The 16712-nt window shown below is 44.1% G+C and overlaps 1 protein-coding gene across 21 annotated transcripts in view; it reads right to left on the bottom strand.

The window, feature by feature from the left end:
* kif1aa (kinesin family member 1Aa) overlaps positions 1 to 15771 on the bottom strand; it is a 196485-nt gene extending 180714 nt beyond the window's left edge. For 20 of the 21 annotated variants that reach the window (XM_078410681.1, XM_078410683.1, XM_078410684.1 and 17 more), the window contains exons 1-2: positions 15617 to 15771; positions 3131 to 3301 (exon numbers count right to left, since the gene is read on the bottom strand). In XM_078410681.1, the coding sequence (XP_078266807.1) occupies positions 3131 to 3236 (106 nt within the window). In that variant the 5' untranslated portion in view covers positions 3237 to 3301; positions 15617 to 15771. Of the gene's footprint in view, positions 1 to 3130; positions 3302 to 14698; positions 14854 to 15616 lie in introns of those variants that run through there. The other variant, XM_078410682.1, reaches the window with a different exon arrangement.
* Positions 15772 to 16712: the final 941 nt, after the last annotated feature.

Here is a 16712-nt window from a genome sequence, read left to right as displayed (position 1 = left end):
ATAAGCCAGCACATTTTTGCAATGCGAGAGGAAACCAGAGCATTCAAGAGAAAGTCATGTCAGTACACAGAGAGTTTGCAAAATGCATACAGTTAGTACTAGAGGTCAGGATAGAACCCAGATCCCTGGAGCTGTGTGGCATCACTACTAACAGCTGCACACTAAGCTCTTCTACAGGCAGGTGTCTTGCTTTTTGTATCCATAGAACCTGGTTGAAGGGGTGCATGGATTGAGCGCCATGTCTCACTTCTCATTGTGGACGTCTGGCTTTGTTACTGGCTTAATTCCTCCATCCAACCAGTAACTCCACAGATTTTCCAGCTCTACAGTACATCAAAGAGTCAGTGGGATCTTGTGATCATTCCTTACCTCACCACACCCTGTTAATCCCGTCCGAGGACAATTTCTACATCTTACGATTTCTTCTCCAACCATCATTACATATTACAAGCAGGGCTACAAAGTTGCAGTTGGTCTGAGTATAAACAATTCAGCATTAGAAGTATCAGCATCAAGCCCAATATAAACGTGCGACTAACGATCAGTGGCCAATAGTCAATAGCTGGAGACAAGATCAATTTCCATTCCATAGCCACAATGGCTTCACCTCTAATCCTATTGACACCAAGATAGACATAATCGGGAAGCTTGGAATTCTTTGTACAAGTAATTCTTTGTACATCCATGTAAGTAAATCATGGAAAAAAAGTGATTTTCTTTTTTAAAATCTGGGTTAGAATGCTGGAGGAAAAGACCCCTTCGTGAAATTACCCCAGGTAATTCCCAGCAGGATTCACTGGAGTCCTGTTTGTGTTTTCCCAGTATCATTCACACACGTGATGATACACAGCTGGAGCGCTGCACCTGCCCTCGCTCCCTGACACAAACTGAAGCTGGAGCTTTATACGATACGATAAAGTTTATTCATCCCCGGAGGGAAATTGGTATGCTGAGTCACAACACACAAGGTACACAAAAACTTGAAATTAAAAATGAAAACAAAAAGAAAAAGGCAAGCGACTGTTAGCTGGCTGCCGATGTAGGTGCTGGTAGCACAGCGCCTTCACATGAACAAATAAACAAACAAACAAACCCAGACCTATCACCTGGGCAGAGGATTCTAAACTAGTGTGCCCCGCCTCCTCCCCCTCCACCATACCGTGTCCCCCTTTGTTCTCCCACCGTCCCACCTCCATTGTTCTTCACAGCGATCCCCCCCTAGCCGGGTCCCCATTGTCTTCACCTCCCCCCTCATCGACCGCGAGGCCCCTCCGCCACGAGGCTCCCGCCACTGCCAAGGCCCATGATGGTGCCGCGGAGGCTCTGCCGCCATTGAGTTTCCCGCTGCCACCGCCAAGGCTCCCATCGCCACCACCACTGAGGCTCCTTCGGCTCAGACAGGCATCGCCACCCGGCCTCACTGCAGTCCCCCGAGAGGCCTGCGGGGCGAGACGCGCTCCAGTCTTCGGTCGTCAGTCTGATCGGCAGCGGCGCGGTTGTTCGACGGGTGGATCGGGCCCACGCGGCTCCACAGATCACTCCCGCACACAGTGTAACCTACAACCTCTGTTGATCATCCGCAGGACAAACATGGAAGCACGTCTCGCTGAGACTGGCACTCCAAGTCAGTGAAAGGACGTGGACTGTGAATGACTTCCACAACTCATACCAATCCACTCATACCAGCCACGTGCAAAAAGTACTGAAATAATTCAATGGGTCAGGCAGCGTATGTGAAGGACATCGAAAGGCTATGTTTCTGGTCAGGACACTTATTCAGACTGATTGTAGTAGCAGGGGAGAAAGCTGGAAAAGAGATGGGTCAGATAAATCCTGGTGAGTGATAGGGAGATCAGATGAGGGGGGATTTGATTGGCAAATAGATAGACAAAGGCTTGAGATGAAAAGAAGAAAAGGAGAGAAGTGAAATGTAAAGCCAGGGGGAAGGATATACTTGCCTTTATCCTTCCTTCTGGCATTACAATTCACTCCATTTCTTATTGGACACCCTTTTGCCTCCTTTCCATCTCTCACCTTTGTCCACTCATCTGCTAATCCAGTATCAACCTATCACTTGCATGACTTTGTCCCATCTTTTCCAGCTTTCTCTACCTTACTACAATCAGACTGAAGGATCCCAACCCAAAACCTCACCTTTCCATGTCCTCCAGAGATGCTGCCAGGCCCAGAGTTCCTCCAGCACTTTTTGTTTGTTTGTCTTTTAAACCATCATCTGCATTTCCTTATGTCTCAGTTTTTAGTGTTCAGCATAATAGAAATAGCATTCCAGCCTGTCCTTTCATTTCCATCATTCAGTTCATGTTAGAACTGCCTAATGCAATCTCTACAACCAGGATCTTGCACTTGCACTCCTATGAGATTACTTGAGATACAGGATCAGAGCACACCACTGCATGAAGGGACAAGGATGCTCATGCAACAGGAGGTTGACTGCCCCTTCTCACCAGCCTTGTTTGTAGTTCTTCTGTGGCTGTCATGGAGAGAGTAATCCAAGGTCTGACATCGTTCCCATGATCATACCTTAACCACAGTTTCAATCTTCAAAAACCACTGTTTATAACATAGTTTTACTCAGCTTTCACATGGGTGAACTGGGTGTTCGCATGATGAAGAACACATGTTTAGTGCTCCAAAAGAACATGACATCTAACTTCTAGGATGAATTCCTAGTTGGCATCCCAAAAGGCCAACGAATTTACCCACTTTGAAGTGGGTTTTTTTCTTCATAGCGTTGACATTTCTATCGAGCACCCTACTTACAAAAGCCATTTGCAAACCCGAGAAGTTTGGGCTGTAAAGGCCTCATAAAGCACCAGTAAAGGCAGAGTTCATCCTATCAAACCATCAGGTCCTGTCAGAATTAAACTGAGCCGAAAGGCTAGAATTCCCAGCAGCTGCTCTGAATGAATTACCCATTTCACACAGGAGGTTTACCATTTAAAAAAATCCTGGCTGACTCGTGATAACATCAAAGCAAAACAATGCTGCGTGCAATGTCAGGGAGGTATTAATATTCCTGACTCAGGTCACATCATCATTTTCTATCTTTCTGTTTGTTTTAAGAGGGCAGACTGAAGCAAAGGAGCGTGGCGAGGAAGCAAATACTCACTTGTTGTGTTTCCTGACATCTGAATAATGCATTTGCTATCCCGGCCGATCTCTCTGGAGTTGAACGGCCGCACTCTCACCGCCACCTTCACCGAGGCACCAGCCATCTTGTTTCTGTGGAGCCCTCAGAGAGGCTGGACTTGTCTGGTGCCGTTTTTGTCAGAATATTGTCCTAGAGAGAGAGAACGAAAGAGAGAGAAAAGGAGCAAATGTTAATCTTTATAATCCTGATTGTATCCCTACATAATCTAATAATCCTATTTCAAATAAACCTGGCAGAACCCTGGTACCCTGCTAGACAGGCACTTTGCTCAGATGGCCATTCTTCCTGTATGAGGAGGCAATGATTAACATCACTGTGATCCAGCAGTGGACAGGAGACCTAGTGTACATGCACACCCCAGTCCCTGGATTGCTCTTGTGTTACATGTTGTAAGCAGAGAAACAAGACAGCAACACAGCTGAGGGCGTGACTGGGTGGTGTGGCACAACAAAGAGTTCAGCCTCTGAAGGCAATGAGACCAGCGCTGAAGGAGAAACTGTCAATGCTGGTCAGGTTACAGCAAATGAAACTGGTGCTGAAGTTCTTGTCATGAGGTCCTGGATCTTTTGGCCACTGAGAAAGATAGTAAAAAACTTGCTGGAAGAGTAGGGATCAAGCTAGGTACAATCCAGTTCTTTGAACCTCATCTTCTTTTCTCCCTTTATATTGGACATGGATGTTTTTCGTAGTTGCTGCCTCACAGGATACACACCATGTTGTGGTGGGTCTCTTTACCATACCAGCAGGTGCACCCAGTACTCAGCCTCCAAGATTAATCCCTGCTTCATCATTCCAAAATAGGGATCAATAAAGACCAATAAAGACCCATGGATCCTCATTACTGGCAATGATACAGCTAAGACTGACTTTCAGTTAACGTCTGTCAATTTGGCTCAAATGTACCGATTGTTTTTAAGATTGCAAAATTTGACCAAAAAAATAGAAAGGGAAAGGCTTGTAAGCATAGAAAATGAGGTCAGGAATTAGCTCAATAGCAGGTACAGACTGCTTAACGAGGATGCAAATTTTAACACTGTTTCCCATTAAGATATCAATAAGCACTGATCCTGGTCCCTCTAGTCAGCCGAGAAAGTTCATATCTAGTTTTTTTTCTGCGACATTTGCAGTCACAGCTAGTATTTGTCCAACTCAGCCTCTACCAATGGGCAATCTCTTGAGAGTTGAGGCACAGTGAGCCCTTCTCTGTGCCCACCAACAACGTGGCTCTACATCTCTATTTCACTGATTAATCCAAAAGGCATGGCTACACTCCCCCACCTGCCTGGTTGACATTCAAACTCATGTAAACCACGTCTCTGCTGCACTGAAGTAAACCAAAGCCAACTTTCTCAGGCTCTCATGACCTGTTACATCTCTATCGTCCAACTCCACCCCAATGGCTGCCTCCTCCGAACTCAGCTCAACCTGGATTTTCTAAACATCTACCCTTTCACCCAGAAGATTTCCCTCAATCTCTCTTCCTCTTCCTTTGCTCTCCTACCATTTTCCAGCCTCAGATAAATATGCTGACTCAACTTAACTCACCCCATCTTCTCTCTGTTAAATGCAAGTCACTCACAGAATCCTATCCTTGACTCTCCATTGATCGCTGCCATCTTGAAAAGTATCCCTGTGATATTTAGTCACCTCCATCCCTGCTTATAAAAGCCATCCAAGAACCTTCCACCCTAGAACGCCGCATTCTAGAACGCCCTTACATCGCTTCAAATTCTCCCTCCTGCTGACAAGATGGTACAGAACATCTGGAAAAAAATATGAAGGAGACTGCTGATCTCCATTACTTAGCACATATGTATTAAAAAAATGAACAAATGAAGGGAGGCAGTGATGATGTTACCCAAGACACACAAATGGATAGCAGTGAGGATTCACGGTAAAACAAGCTAATATTTCATTGCTACCTTTTACACTGTTAAAATAGTAGATAGGTTGAATGGCCTCCAGTGCCATTAATGTACTTTAACCTTGTGATCTTGCAGTACAAGACATGGCATGGTCCTACACAGGGGGGAGGGGGAATCCAGCAATCAATTTCTGGGAACCTTGCAATTCTAGATCATTATCTCCATGAGATTCATGAAAATACATGCACAAGCAATGCCGTAAAAAATGAATGGGTTCTGTTTTTATAGATATCAGAGTCACTTTTGTCAATTTGTCGGAAAATAGAAGAAAAAAATTGCTCAAAATGGTAATATCTCCATGTTATTGTAACGAATGGCATCAAATGCTGATAAGAAAGAATAATTACTAAAAGTGGGGAGAATGAGGAAACTAGTTCATCCTTTTGTAGGCACCTATGCAGGTACGTCAGGTTTTGAATTTACTTTGAAATAACATGGTGCTCATATGTGAGGGTGTCTATAATTTGGGGACCTGAATGTAACCTGGGAGTAGTAGGTTTAAACATGTGCTGTTTAAACTCTCTTAAAAAGTAAAGACTTGTTAGGATACAACATGGCTGCCATTTGACAGAGAAAGATGTAGCAAAGAGGTGATGTAATTAATAAGAAAAAAATACAAAATGCTTTTGGAACTCAGGAATTGTTGACATTTCAGGTCCTCGTCAGAATATTGAGGATTTGGATTTCACTTATTTTTTGTGTGCTAAGAGAAACAAGGAAATGCAGATGCTGGTTGACAATATAGGACACAAAGTGTCGGAGTAACACAGCTGGTCAGGCAGCATCTTTGGAGAACATGGATAGGTGACATTTCAGGTTGGAACCCTTCTTCAGACCCTGAGGAAGGGGAATGTTGGAGACGGGAGAAGAGGGTCATCACTGGAAGGCAAGGACTTCTTCCCATAGAAAAAGGCCCAGAGACAAAAGTAACGGAAGAAGAGCTCTACTCTGCTGAAATATAATTGTGTTTAGCACAGGTCAGGTCAATCTCAAAAACACAAAATTGGCCAAATGGGAAGAGGGTTTGAGCATTTACACATAGAAACTATCTTTAAGTACTCATTTCCAGCAAATTCCTAATAGTTTGTGAAGGTGAGGTGGTTTATGTCACTATAGCAATATCATCTTCCCAGCTGTGGTTCTCATCCAAGTCCTCTGGGGCAAGAGAGATGCAAGGACAGACCCCCTACAGAACAGAAAAGGTTTTCCCATAAAGGTATTCTTCCCCAAAAAAGGCAGAGTCCAGCAGCATTACAGATGGCATGGAGATAGGAATAAGAGTTAGCGAGGAGTAGGAAAGAGAACTTTGCAATTCTCAGAGAGATATAGAAGTCCTGGGCTCTCCCACCAACTCCTCTCGTCAATGGAAAAGCCATTCATTCAGCAGCAAAACTGTCCTATAGATGGAATAGTGTTACTTGTATTGTTGCTGTCTCTTTAACTGTTGACAGTGGGGATCACATCTGGTGTGCTATGTGCCAGCAGGTGTCAGAGCCTACAATATATACATCAATAAAGAACACAATGCTGAAGCCAGGGAGAGAGAAAATAAAAGAACAGTGAGGAATGATAATTGATGATGAGAGAGAATTCATAACTACATCTTGAGAGACAAAGGTATGGCAGTGATTAACAATGACACAGAAAAGGAGTGTGCAGATTAAAACGATACACGGGTAAAGGAAGCAATCACAATTTACTTTTACACAGATGGAAAGGGAGGGGCAGCGGGAAGAATTTCCCATCATAGCGCGATACGCAGCATTGAGGACTGATCATTACACAGCAAAAAGGGGGGGGGGGGGGGGACAGCAGTGAGGATAGGCCGCTATTTGACATTGGAAGAAGTGGCATTGCAGATTGATTATTATACTGAGGGAGAGTGAGCGAGCAAGAGCATAAGTAACAAATTCCCATGAGCAAATTAAGTATCCATGGTGCTAACAGAGGCATCCCTTGTTCATATAGGATTCACCTTCTGCTTCAAATCCAGTTATTGTTTTGCATACTAATGCTTGCAATTTATAGCAGAGGCTTAGACCATTAACCCTAACCAGTAAACAGCAGAACCATTTGTCCAACATAAGCAATTTCCCAATAAATCAATAAACATATCCCATTTCGTTCTCCACTGTATGCTTATCTAACTTCCCTTTTGTCCAATCTATTAGTATCATTCAATCCTCTCTAGGTATTTCTTAATTTCTACATGAACACATTAAGAGGCATCTTCTCTACATTAATCCAAACCAATCTTTCAGAAATGTCATTAGGCCTTTCCTCTGCTTTCTCAAAAATAATCCCATTAATCTCAATCCTTTTATCTCATCATTATGGTTGCAATTTGGATACTGATGGCAATGTTATGGTTGTGATGATATTGACATGTACAATGGAAAAGATTAGAGAGGGTAGACTTTGCTTGTATTCCTTTGACTGCCTTTTGCATCTGCAGTCACAAATACGACTTGATTTGAGTTTCTGTCAGTGTAAAAAGTTATCACATATTCATTGTCCAGTTTGTACCAGGCAAGGGGCTGTGCATTTATTATGTGGCAAGTCTACTCTATGTACTGGTTCTGTCAGAAAAGAGATGAGATCTTTGTTCACATGTTGCTCCATTCAGACTTCTTGCCCGCTGTTAAACAAAGGATATAATTGGATGCCCCTCTGGTGGTTTCCTTGCCTTTATCTGAGATCTTAGCGTGATCAAGAAGCAGGTGATCGGACTTTCTGATCCAGCACCATGGAAAGAGTCTGAAGAAGGGTCTCGACCCGAAACGTCACCCATTCCTTCTCTCCACAGATGCTGCCTGTCCCGCTGAGTTACTCCAGCATTTTGTGTCTATCTTTGGTTTAAACCAGCATCTGCAGTTCCTTCAAACACCATGGAAAGAATGTCCGCCAGTGTCAGGAACTAATCGACAAACACTGATTTCAGAGTTTGCATGCATGGCCAAGTTTGCTGTGCACTTATCATTCCAGTATCTGTTCGGACTGAGGAAAAATACTCCACTCAATCTTCCAATGGTAACAATGGCAGCACTGGGGAAGGTGTCCGAGGCTCATCAGGTTATTCAGAAACACAAATCAAGGTTCACAGCTGTGATTATCATCGCTTTATATACAAGAAACACTGTTTTCAGTCCTTATGTCATGGACATTGAACAAGCTATGATCCAGCCTTCCATAGACAAATTTGGCACATATGAAGTTGTAATGGATCTCCACCTTGACATAAGCCTTTTTGGGAGATGACTGCTAAGGTATTCAAAGTGTTTCACTCCACCAATGATGATCAATCTTGAGGAGTTGGACTACCAAAATATTGTTTTTCCAATTTTGGGAATAAATCCAGGCACTGATAAGTTTGAGAAATGCAGCTGAAGAATTTGTAGCCCTCCGACAAAAATCCTCAAAATAAAGTGGAAGCGCAGCTGCACAAGTGTCAGTGACCTCTCCGCTATCCACATCCCCAGCATCAATCATCCAACCTCAACTGCATGCCCAGTGGATGATAATTTAGACAACTACTGTCTTCCCAAATTAATTATGGAGTGAATACTCAGAGGTCAGAGGAAACACTGTCAGAACACTTCAAAGTGAACATTAGGAATTATGGCATAGGCATCAGTCCTGGGAGATGTAAATTCAGGGTGAGGTGAAGCCAACCATCTTACCTTGAAGGCAGCAAACAGCAGAAAATAATAGAAAGGAAACAAGACCTGGACACTTGTAGTCACATTCTCCTGTTGACTACATCTCAGAAAATCTATGGCTTAAGGATTAGGCTTTATCTTCACATTCATATACAACCTATTATCTGACTGTCCTTACTCATGAGGAATCATCTGACTCCATGGAACCAAAGTGGTAACTCAGAAGGCCTTTGTTTTTAAACCCTAGATTTCCATGGGTTTCTGCTGAAGGCATGTTTGTGTCTCCATCTTTTCTTCGATTTTCAACAAATATTGTCTGAAGGCTATGAACTTACAAGCAATTACTTTATTGCTAAGATGACATTCAACGGAAAATACTTTAGATGGAATTGTATGCAATTTCAAGAAACACAAATATTGCTTCAGATCTCGTGTCAGCGAATGGCTAACGATGACTGGTGCCTGTGAAGCTGTCATCAATACAGGTGAATTCATATGATGCCGAGTTGGAGATGTCACTCATACAGAGGTTGAAGGATAATGGGGTCAAGTCTGATGTATGTGGAAGTTAATGTTAGCCAAAGGAATCTGGCATGCCTGCCTTCCCAAAGTGGCCATGGAATTAACAGTCCGATTGCTTCACTTCTTAACAATAACAGATAAAGGATATGAACTATAAATGGAGGGAGTCAGGGAATATTACTACAACCAAAACAGTAGCCTTTTATCATCAAGCATTTCCTCCTCATACCCAGCAGAGGGAAAATCCATGGCAATTTTCACCATGGAGAACCAAGAATATCCCTTTTCTCACAAGGACAGTTTGTGAATGAGAAGGATAAGGCATCAGTCCTGGCAGATATTAACTCAGGGTATGGCTACATGATAGCACCTCATGACAAATGGCATATGCCATTTAGAGGACAACCACCTTGCCTTGAAGGCAGAAAACAGCAGAAAAGAACGGAAAGGAAACAAGACGCAAGACTACAGTCATATCATTTTGTTGACTACATCAGGGAAAGTCTACGATTTGAGGATCAGGCCTTATCTTCACACTCATCTACAACCTACCATCTGATAGTCAAGCCAGGTCGATGATTTACCTCAGCTTGCTGCTGAGGTTCGCACTATCACATAAATCAGTCTCCAGACAATTTGATTTATTGGAAATGACATCAAGGAATAGCTGAGAACACTCCACAGCAAAGGCTATGGACTCAGGCAACAACCCGGCTGTAATACTAACGACCCACACTCCAGCACTAATTATATTTCTGATATTCCAGATTGGTTTCATCTACCCAATAATGTGGAGAATTGCCCATGATATTCTATTCACAAAAAGCAGGACAAACCCAACTACCTCTCAGTCTGCTCTCAATTATCAGTGAAGTGCAGACATCCATCTCTGACAGTGCTATCAAGCAGCACTCACTCGCCAATAATCTGCTCACCAATACTTGTTGGGTTTTCTCCATCATTCAGACACATACTCATTGCAGGCTTGGTTTAAACATGGACCAAAGAGTTGAATTCAAGATGGTTTGTGGGTAAGTGTTGAGGTTTTCACTCGAGGCTTCTGTGAGGAGGCTGTGCGAGGTAGAAGGCAAGATAAAGCAAGGACTTTTTTCTCATCAATTCCTCTTTAGTCTTAGTGCAGTCAGCATGACAGTTACAACGGTTGTATCCTCCCGCTGGAGGATGTGTGACATCAAAGAAACATCCAGTTGTCTCTGAGGACTATACCTATGGGAGGTGCAGCTCCCAACTGACCTAATGAGGAACTATGTCATCTATATCAACAATTTGGATGAGAATGCCCAAGGCATGATTAGCAAGTATGTAGACGAGACTAAAATAGCTTTATATCATAGACAGTGAAGATGGTTATCGAGAATTACAATAGGATCTTGATCAGCTGGAAAAGTGGCCGAGGAATGGCAAATGGAGTTTAATTCTGATAGGTCTGAGGTGTTCTATTTTAGGAAGTCAAACCTGGGCAGATCTTTCACAGTGAATGGTCGGGCCCTGGGGAGTGTTGCAGAACAGAGAAATCCAGGAGTAAAAAATACACTTTTCCATGATTTTGCTTTTGCAAGTAGATAGGGCGGTGAAGTACGTGTGGTGATGTGGGAGGGGGGTCATTACATTATTTCACTGCACATTATGTGTATGTGACAAATAAACTTGACTTGACTACAGCTGTAAAATAGTTTGTTGAGACCACACTTACAGTATTGTATTCAGTTTTGATCACCATGCCATAGGAAAAATAACAAGGCAAGTCCTTCACAGTGGACAGAGTAGAGAGAAGATTTCCAAGGATGTTGCTTGGAATTGATGGTTTGAGCTTCAGGAAGAGGTTGGGCAGGCTAGGAATTTAATACGTGGGTCACAGAGGCCAAAGATTCATCTGATAGACGTGTATAAATCCATGAGAAGAATGGATAAGGTAACTGTACAAAGTCTTTTCCACAGATGAGAAATCAAGAACTAAAGGGCATAAGTTTCAGGTGAGAGGGGAAAGATTTAACAGGAACCTGAGGGTTCACACTGAAGATGGCGGATATGTGGAATGAGCTAACAGATGAAGTAGATTAGGCAGGTTCAATAACACCAATTAAAGACATTTGGACAGGTACATGTGCAGGAGAGGGGCAGGAAAGAAAAGGGTGAGGTGGGGGGTTGTTAGAGTTTACCCAAAATTGGATAATTGAATGTTTATATCATTGGGGAGTACGCTACACAAGCGGAATGAGAGGTGCTGTTCCTTCACTTTGCACGTGGCCTCACTTTGGCAATGGAGGAGACCCAAGCAGAAATGACAGATATGAATGGGAAGGGGAGTTAAAATGTTTAGCAACTAAGAGATTCAGTAGACCGAGCACGTGTTCAGCGAAACAGTCTTGCGCTTGGTCTCGTCAAAATGTACAGGATGCCACATCGGGAACACTGGATGCAGTGGATGAGGTTAGATGCGATGCATATGAATCTCTATCTCACCAGGAAGGACTGCTGTGGTCCCTGGTTGGAGCTAAGGGAGTAGGTATTGGGACAGGTGCTACATCTGCAATTACAGGGGAAGTACCTGGGGAAGAGGTTGTTTGGGTGGGATGGAAAGAGTTGCAGTAGGAGCAGTCTCTGCAGAAAGCAAAAAGGGGCAGAGATGGGAAGATGTGACAGTTGGTGGGACCACATTGGAGGTGACGGAAATGTTGGAGGATGATTTGTTGGATATGGGGACCAGTAGGGTGAAAGGTAAGGAACTGCATCTTTGTTCCGTCTGGGGGTGGGGGAGCGAGAGCAGAACGAGAGGGCATGGATGAGGGGCGGGTGAAGGATCCACCCATAATGGCAAGAGCGGAACCACATTTACTAATGAAAGAGAACGTCAGATGTCCCAGAACGGAAAGCCTCATCTTGGGAGCAGATGCGACAGTGAGAGGAATTGAGAGTAGGGATGGCGCCTTTGCAAGCGGCATGGTGGGAGGCAGTGTAGCCCAGATAACTGTGGGAGTCGGTAGGTTTATAGAAACTACGCAGAAGACATCAGTCGATAGTCTATCCCCTGTGATGGAGACACAAACATCAAGAAAGGGGAGAGGTTGTCAGAAATAGTCCAAGTGAATTTGAGAGTAGGATGGAAGTTAGTGGTGAAGTTAATGAAATCAACAGGGTGGACACAAAATGCTGGAGCAACTCAGCAGGACAGGCAGCATCTCTGGAGAGAAGGAATGGGTGACCCTTCTTCAGACTGATGAAATCAACAAGTCTCAATGGGTGCAGGAGGCAACCCTGATGCAGTCATCGATGTAGTAGAGAGAGAATTAGGGGATGGTACCAGTGTACGTTTGGAACAAGGGTTGTTCGAAGTAACCAGCAAAAACGCAGGTATGGCTGGGGCCCATGGGAGTGCCATGGCTACACCTTTAAATTGGAGAGAGAATCAAAAGAGAAGTTGTCGAGGGTGGGGCCAAGATCCACAAGGTGGAGGAGAGTGTTAGTGGAGGGTAATTAATTTGGTCTCTGTTCGAGGAAGAAACAAAGGGATTTGAGACTTTCCTGGTGGGGAATGGAGCTGTAAAGGTGCTGGATGGTCATGGTAAAGATGAGCAAAGGGGGTCTACAAACTGAAAGTTATTGAAGAGTTGAAGTCCGTGTGAGGTGTCATGGATGTAGGTGGGAAGCGATTGGACATGGGGGGGTGGGGGGGGTAGGCTGGAATCAAGGTATGTGGAGATGTTCAGTGGGGCAACAGCAGGCAGGAACAGTGGGTCTGCCAGTCCTGTTTGCGGATTTTGGGGAGGAGGCAAAAGTGAGTAGTATGGGGCTGGGGAACGATAAGGTTGGAGGCTGCGGAGGGGAGATCCCCAGAGGTGATGAGATCAGAAACAGTTCTGGGAGATGTGGCCAGGTGTACGTCTGTGAGGTCATGCTCAAGGGGATAGTTTGAGGTGGTGTCTGAAAGCTGGCATGCTAGCGTCCGAGAGCTATTACTACTGGTGACCTTCAGTGGATTAATTGCTGTCAATAACTCATTCCAGTGGCAGAACTCTCATCCTGTGACCCCCCTCCCACATCACCACACGTACTCCAACTGTCCGATGATGCACAAATCCTTGTTGCTGGTAATAACGTTGGCTGTTAGAATCTCCATCCATAGCAATCTTCCCAGCCTGCATACAATTCCCAATATCAAAGCCTTCAGTATTTATATAAAATGTCAAGTGGGAACAGTGACTATATAATGTCTCCTATCCTTGTAATTATCCAAGAGGAATTATTATACACAGTAATAAACAAAAGGGGAGAGTTAAAAGCTGCAATCCAAGAGTATAAATGGATTCAAATCTTCCGATTCATTATCTTGGCTCCTATAATGACAGAATAAATATCATGTCTGATGAACCAAATGGAAAATTCCCAAGAAATTCAGCTGCGAATTATTAATTTCCCATGAAGCTACATTATTGATGTCACAATAACGTACGTGACAATGTTGACTGACATCCAGCACAACTGTCCCCACCTGGAATGAAAATAGTAAATATCATTCACGCAGTCGTATTCATACACACAAATTAATCTCCAAACTCAAGACATTTCAACCATTCACCATTCAAGTCGACTTTTCTCAGCTGATGACGCAAGATCAGATTCTCTATTGGGTTAATGACTTAAAAATCTGCTCCAAGTATGTATTAACTTCACAGAAGTGATGCAGAACTAGTACAACACAGGCATTAAAAGAAAAGCAGGATCATCCTGCTGCATTAACAAATATTTGGGAAGAACATGCAGGTAATTTTGGATCCATTCAATATATTTTACAAATGGACGTTCCTGTGCAACCCAAAGACATGAATCCATCAACTTCACGTCCATTGGTATTTGGATCTAAACTCGCAATCTCATTGATGTCTATACCATCTTTTCCTGTTGGTATATGATTCGATGGTCCAGTCAGATTCACACTAAGGTGCGATAAGCCTTGTTACCTTATTTGTTTCAGTTGCACCCTAAAGCAAAAGGACCGTCTGCCAATAGGTTTATCTGCCTCTGCCAGGCAAAAATACGCAGATTTCAAAACGCCAAGGCAGAGGGAGAAGTCCTGCGTCACACAGACAATTAGTTCTTAAAAACAATGCGTAGAGGGAGAGAAGAGTGCTAAGAGTGATGATATCCCATTAATAACAAACCTCTAACCCATCAGCAAATTACAAACAACAACGGACCTGCATTGCCTCCTAACCTTGGGAATAAATACAGAGCTCAGTGGCTCAGGTTATATGGAAACATGATAACTCGCCCTGGCAGCCATTTTAGATACTTGTTTTCCTTTTTTTTTTAAAGTCACTATTCAATGTAAAATACAACCAGCAGAATACCTGCAGACAGATAAGCTTACTCAACAGAATTTTTTGAGATATTCTACTCACTGTGATCTGCTTCTCTGTCAGGTCTTTAAACCAACTACATAGCCTGACAGGGCAAAAATAATCATGGCATTATCAATCATGGATCATGGACAGACTGATCTGATGGAAAATACCATTGCATCACTGCAATTCATTCCCATTATAATGCAACTTTAAACTCTAGCTATCTGTAACATGGTTCGTTATCTTTATGGTGCTGAACATGGATTGATCCTGCACCCAATGTTATCCTGGTTTGAGATTGATACGGAGTCTAAAGCTGGGACGTGTCCGCCAAAGGCCAGTGACAGGCTCCCTCCCTATCCCTGGCTCTGGGTGGACGTACTGATGGAGGTTTATACAAGCACAATGCACCTGTTCTGGAATCAATTACAATGGCAGACAAATGCAGACACAGGCAAGCATACATCTGAAACCACGACACATAAACACACAGGGAAACTCATGCATTAAAATAGATGTAACCACGCACACACAGGAGATACCCAGACACACCCATGCCCAGAAAAGATGGTTGCGAAGAAAGGGAAATCAAACATATTGGTGAGGAAGACGATAAAATATCCTATGACTCTCTCCATCTCTCTCTCTCTCTCTCTCTCTCTCTCACACTCTCTCCCTCCCTCCCTTTCATCGAGATGGGTGGAGACCTTGCGGGAAAATTCTCACCACAACAAAGAGCAGGGATTCAGTAAATAACCCGCTGCTCTGCAGGAAACAGTGGGGATAAAAAAAATGTAACTTCTTCATCTCTCACGGTGCATCCGTGAGATGCTCCCAAGCCCTAACATCATGGAGCAGAGATGACAACAGGAGAAGAAATTCAGCAGAAATAACAGCGAATGTAGGCGGACTGCAATGCGTCTGCGGAATATGGGGCAGAGGGGGACTGGGGCTGCGATCTGGCGTCGTTCCTACCTGCAGTCGGGCTGGGAGCAGCTTCACTCCATGCCCGGCTCCCGCGGTCCTGATGCTGCCGCTGCCGCTGGCGCCGCCGCTCGCTGCCGACAACTCCTGAAGCGGGCACCGAACCACTGTCTCAGACTTCACTGCGCCCTCCCCCTCCGTCCGCACTCACGTGGGCGGTGCGGGCTGGTTCACTGCGGCACCGGCCCCCGCCCCCCATTTGCACCCGGGATAACCTAAGACACTTAATCACAGGGTACAGGGTTGGCAGAACCGGGAGGGGTGAAGGTTTGCCTTGCTTGGACAGGTGGAGGATAAGTTAAAGGACACAGCCCGATCAGATAATGGAGATTGGTTTTCCGGAGGATGATCCAAAGTGACCAGGAATAGGGCTGGATGGTTCTGGTTCTGGTTGATTACTGGATGACCAGGGATGCAGAACAGCAATAACCAGATTCATGCAGGAAACAATTTTTCAGAAGCCAGAAACATACCAGAGATGTGTAGGAAGGAACTGCAAATGCTGGTTTAAACCAAAGATAGGCACAAAAAGCTGGAGTAACTCAGCAGGTCAGACAGTATCTCTGGAAAAAAGGAATAGGTGACGATTCCTTTTCTCCAGAGATGCTGTCTGACCCACTGAGTTACTCCAGCTTTTTGTGTCTAACATACCAGAGATGATCCACATTCCAAAGGCAGGCCCACAATAACCAGAAGCTTACCAGACAGGCCTATGATAACCTGACACATACCAGAGACTGGCCTACATGAACCAGAAACATACCAGAGAAAGCCCCCTTAGTAAGGAGAGTCTTATCCTGTTAACCAGGCACAAAGTTAGAACAACCTGAGACAATCCTGGATAGTTTCAAGCTAAACACAACCAAGAGGTTTTGTCCAGAGGTAACCAGGAAGAAATGCTGGAAGTGAGAAATAAAAATGAAAGGTGTAAGTTCTCAACAGGTCGTGCAGTGTCCATGGAGTGAGAAACAAAGTCTAAATTTCAGGCTGGAAAGAGATCTTAGAATGCCGAAAAAAAACTAGGATAAAGCAACCCAGGGACTGACAAAAAAATGAATGGCAGCCTGGTGTAAACATGTAAGCAGGA

This window comes from Rhinoraja longicauda, chromosome 13 (assembly GCF_053455715.1).
Source record: "Rhinoraja longicauda isolate Sanriku21f chromosome 13, sRhiLon1.1, whole genome shotgun sequence".
NCBI lineage: Eukaryota > Metazoa > Chordata > Chondrichthyes > Rajiformes > Arhynchobatidae > Rhinoraja > Rhinoraja longicauda.
Note: the sequence above shows the minus strand (reverse complement) of the source record. Positions and strands in the feature narration are given on the sequence as shown.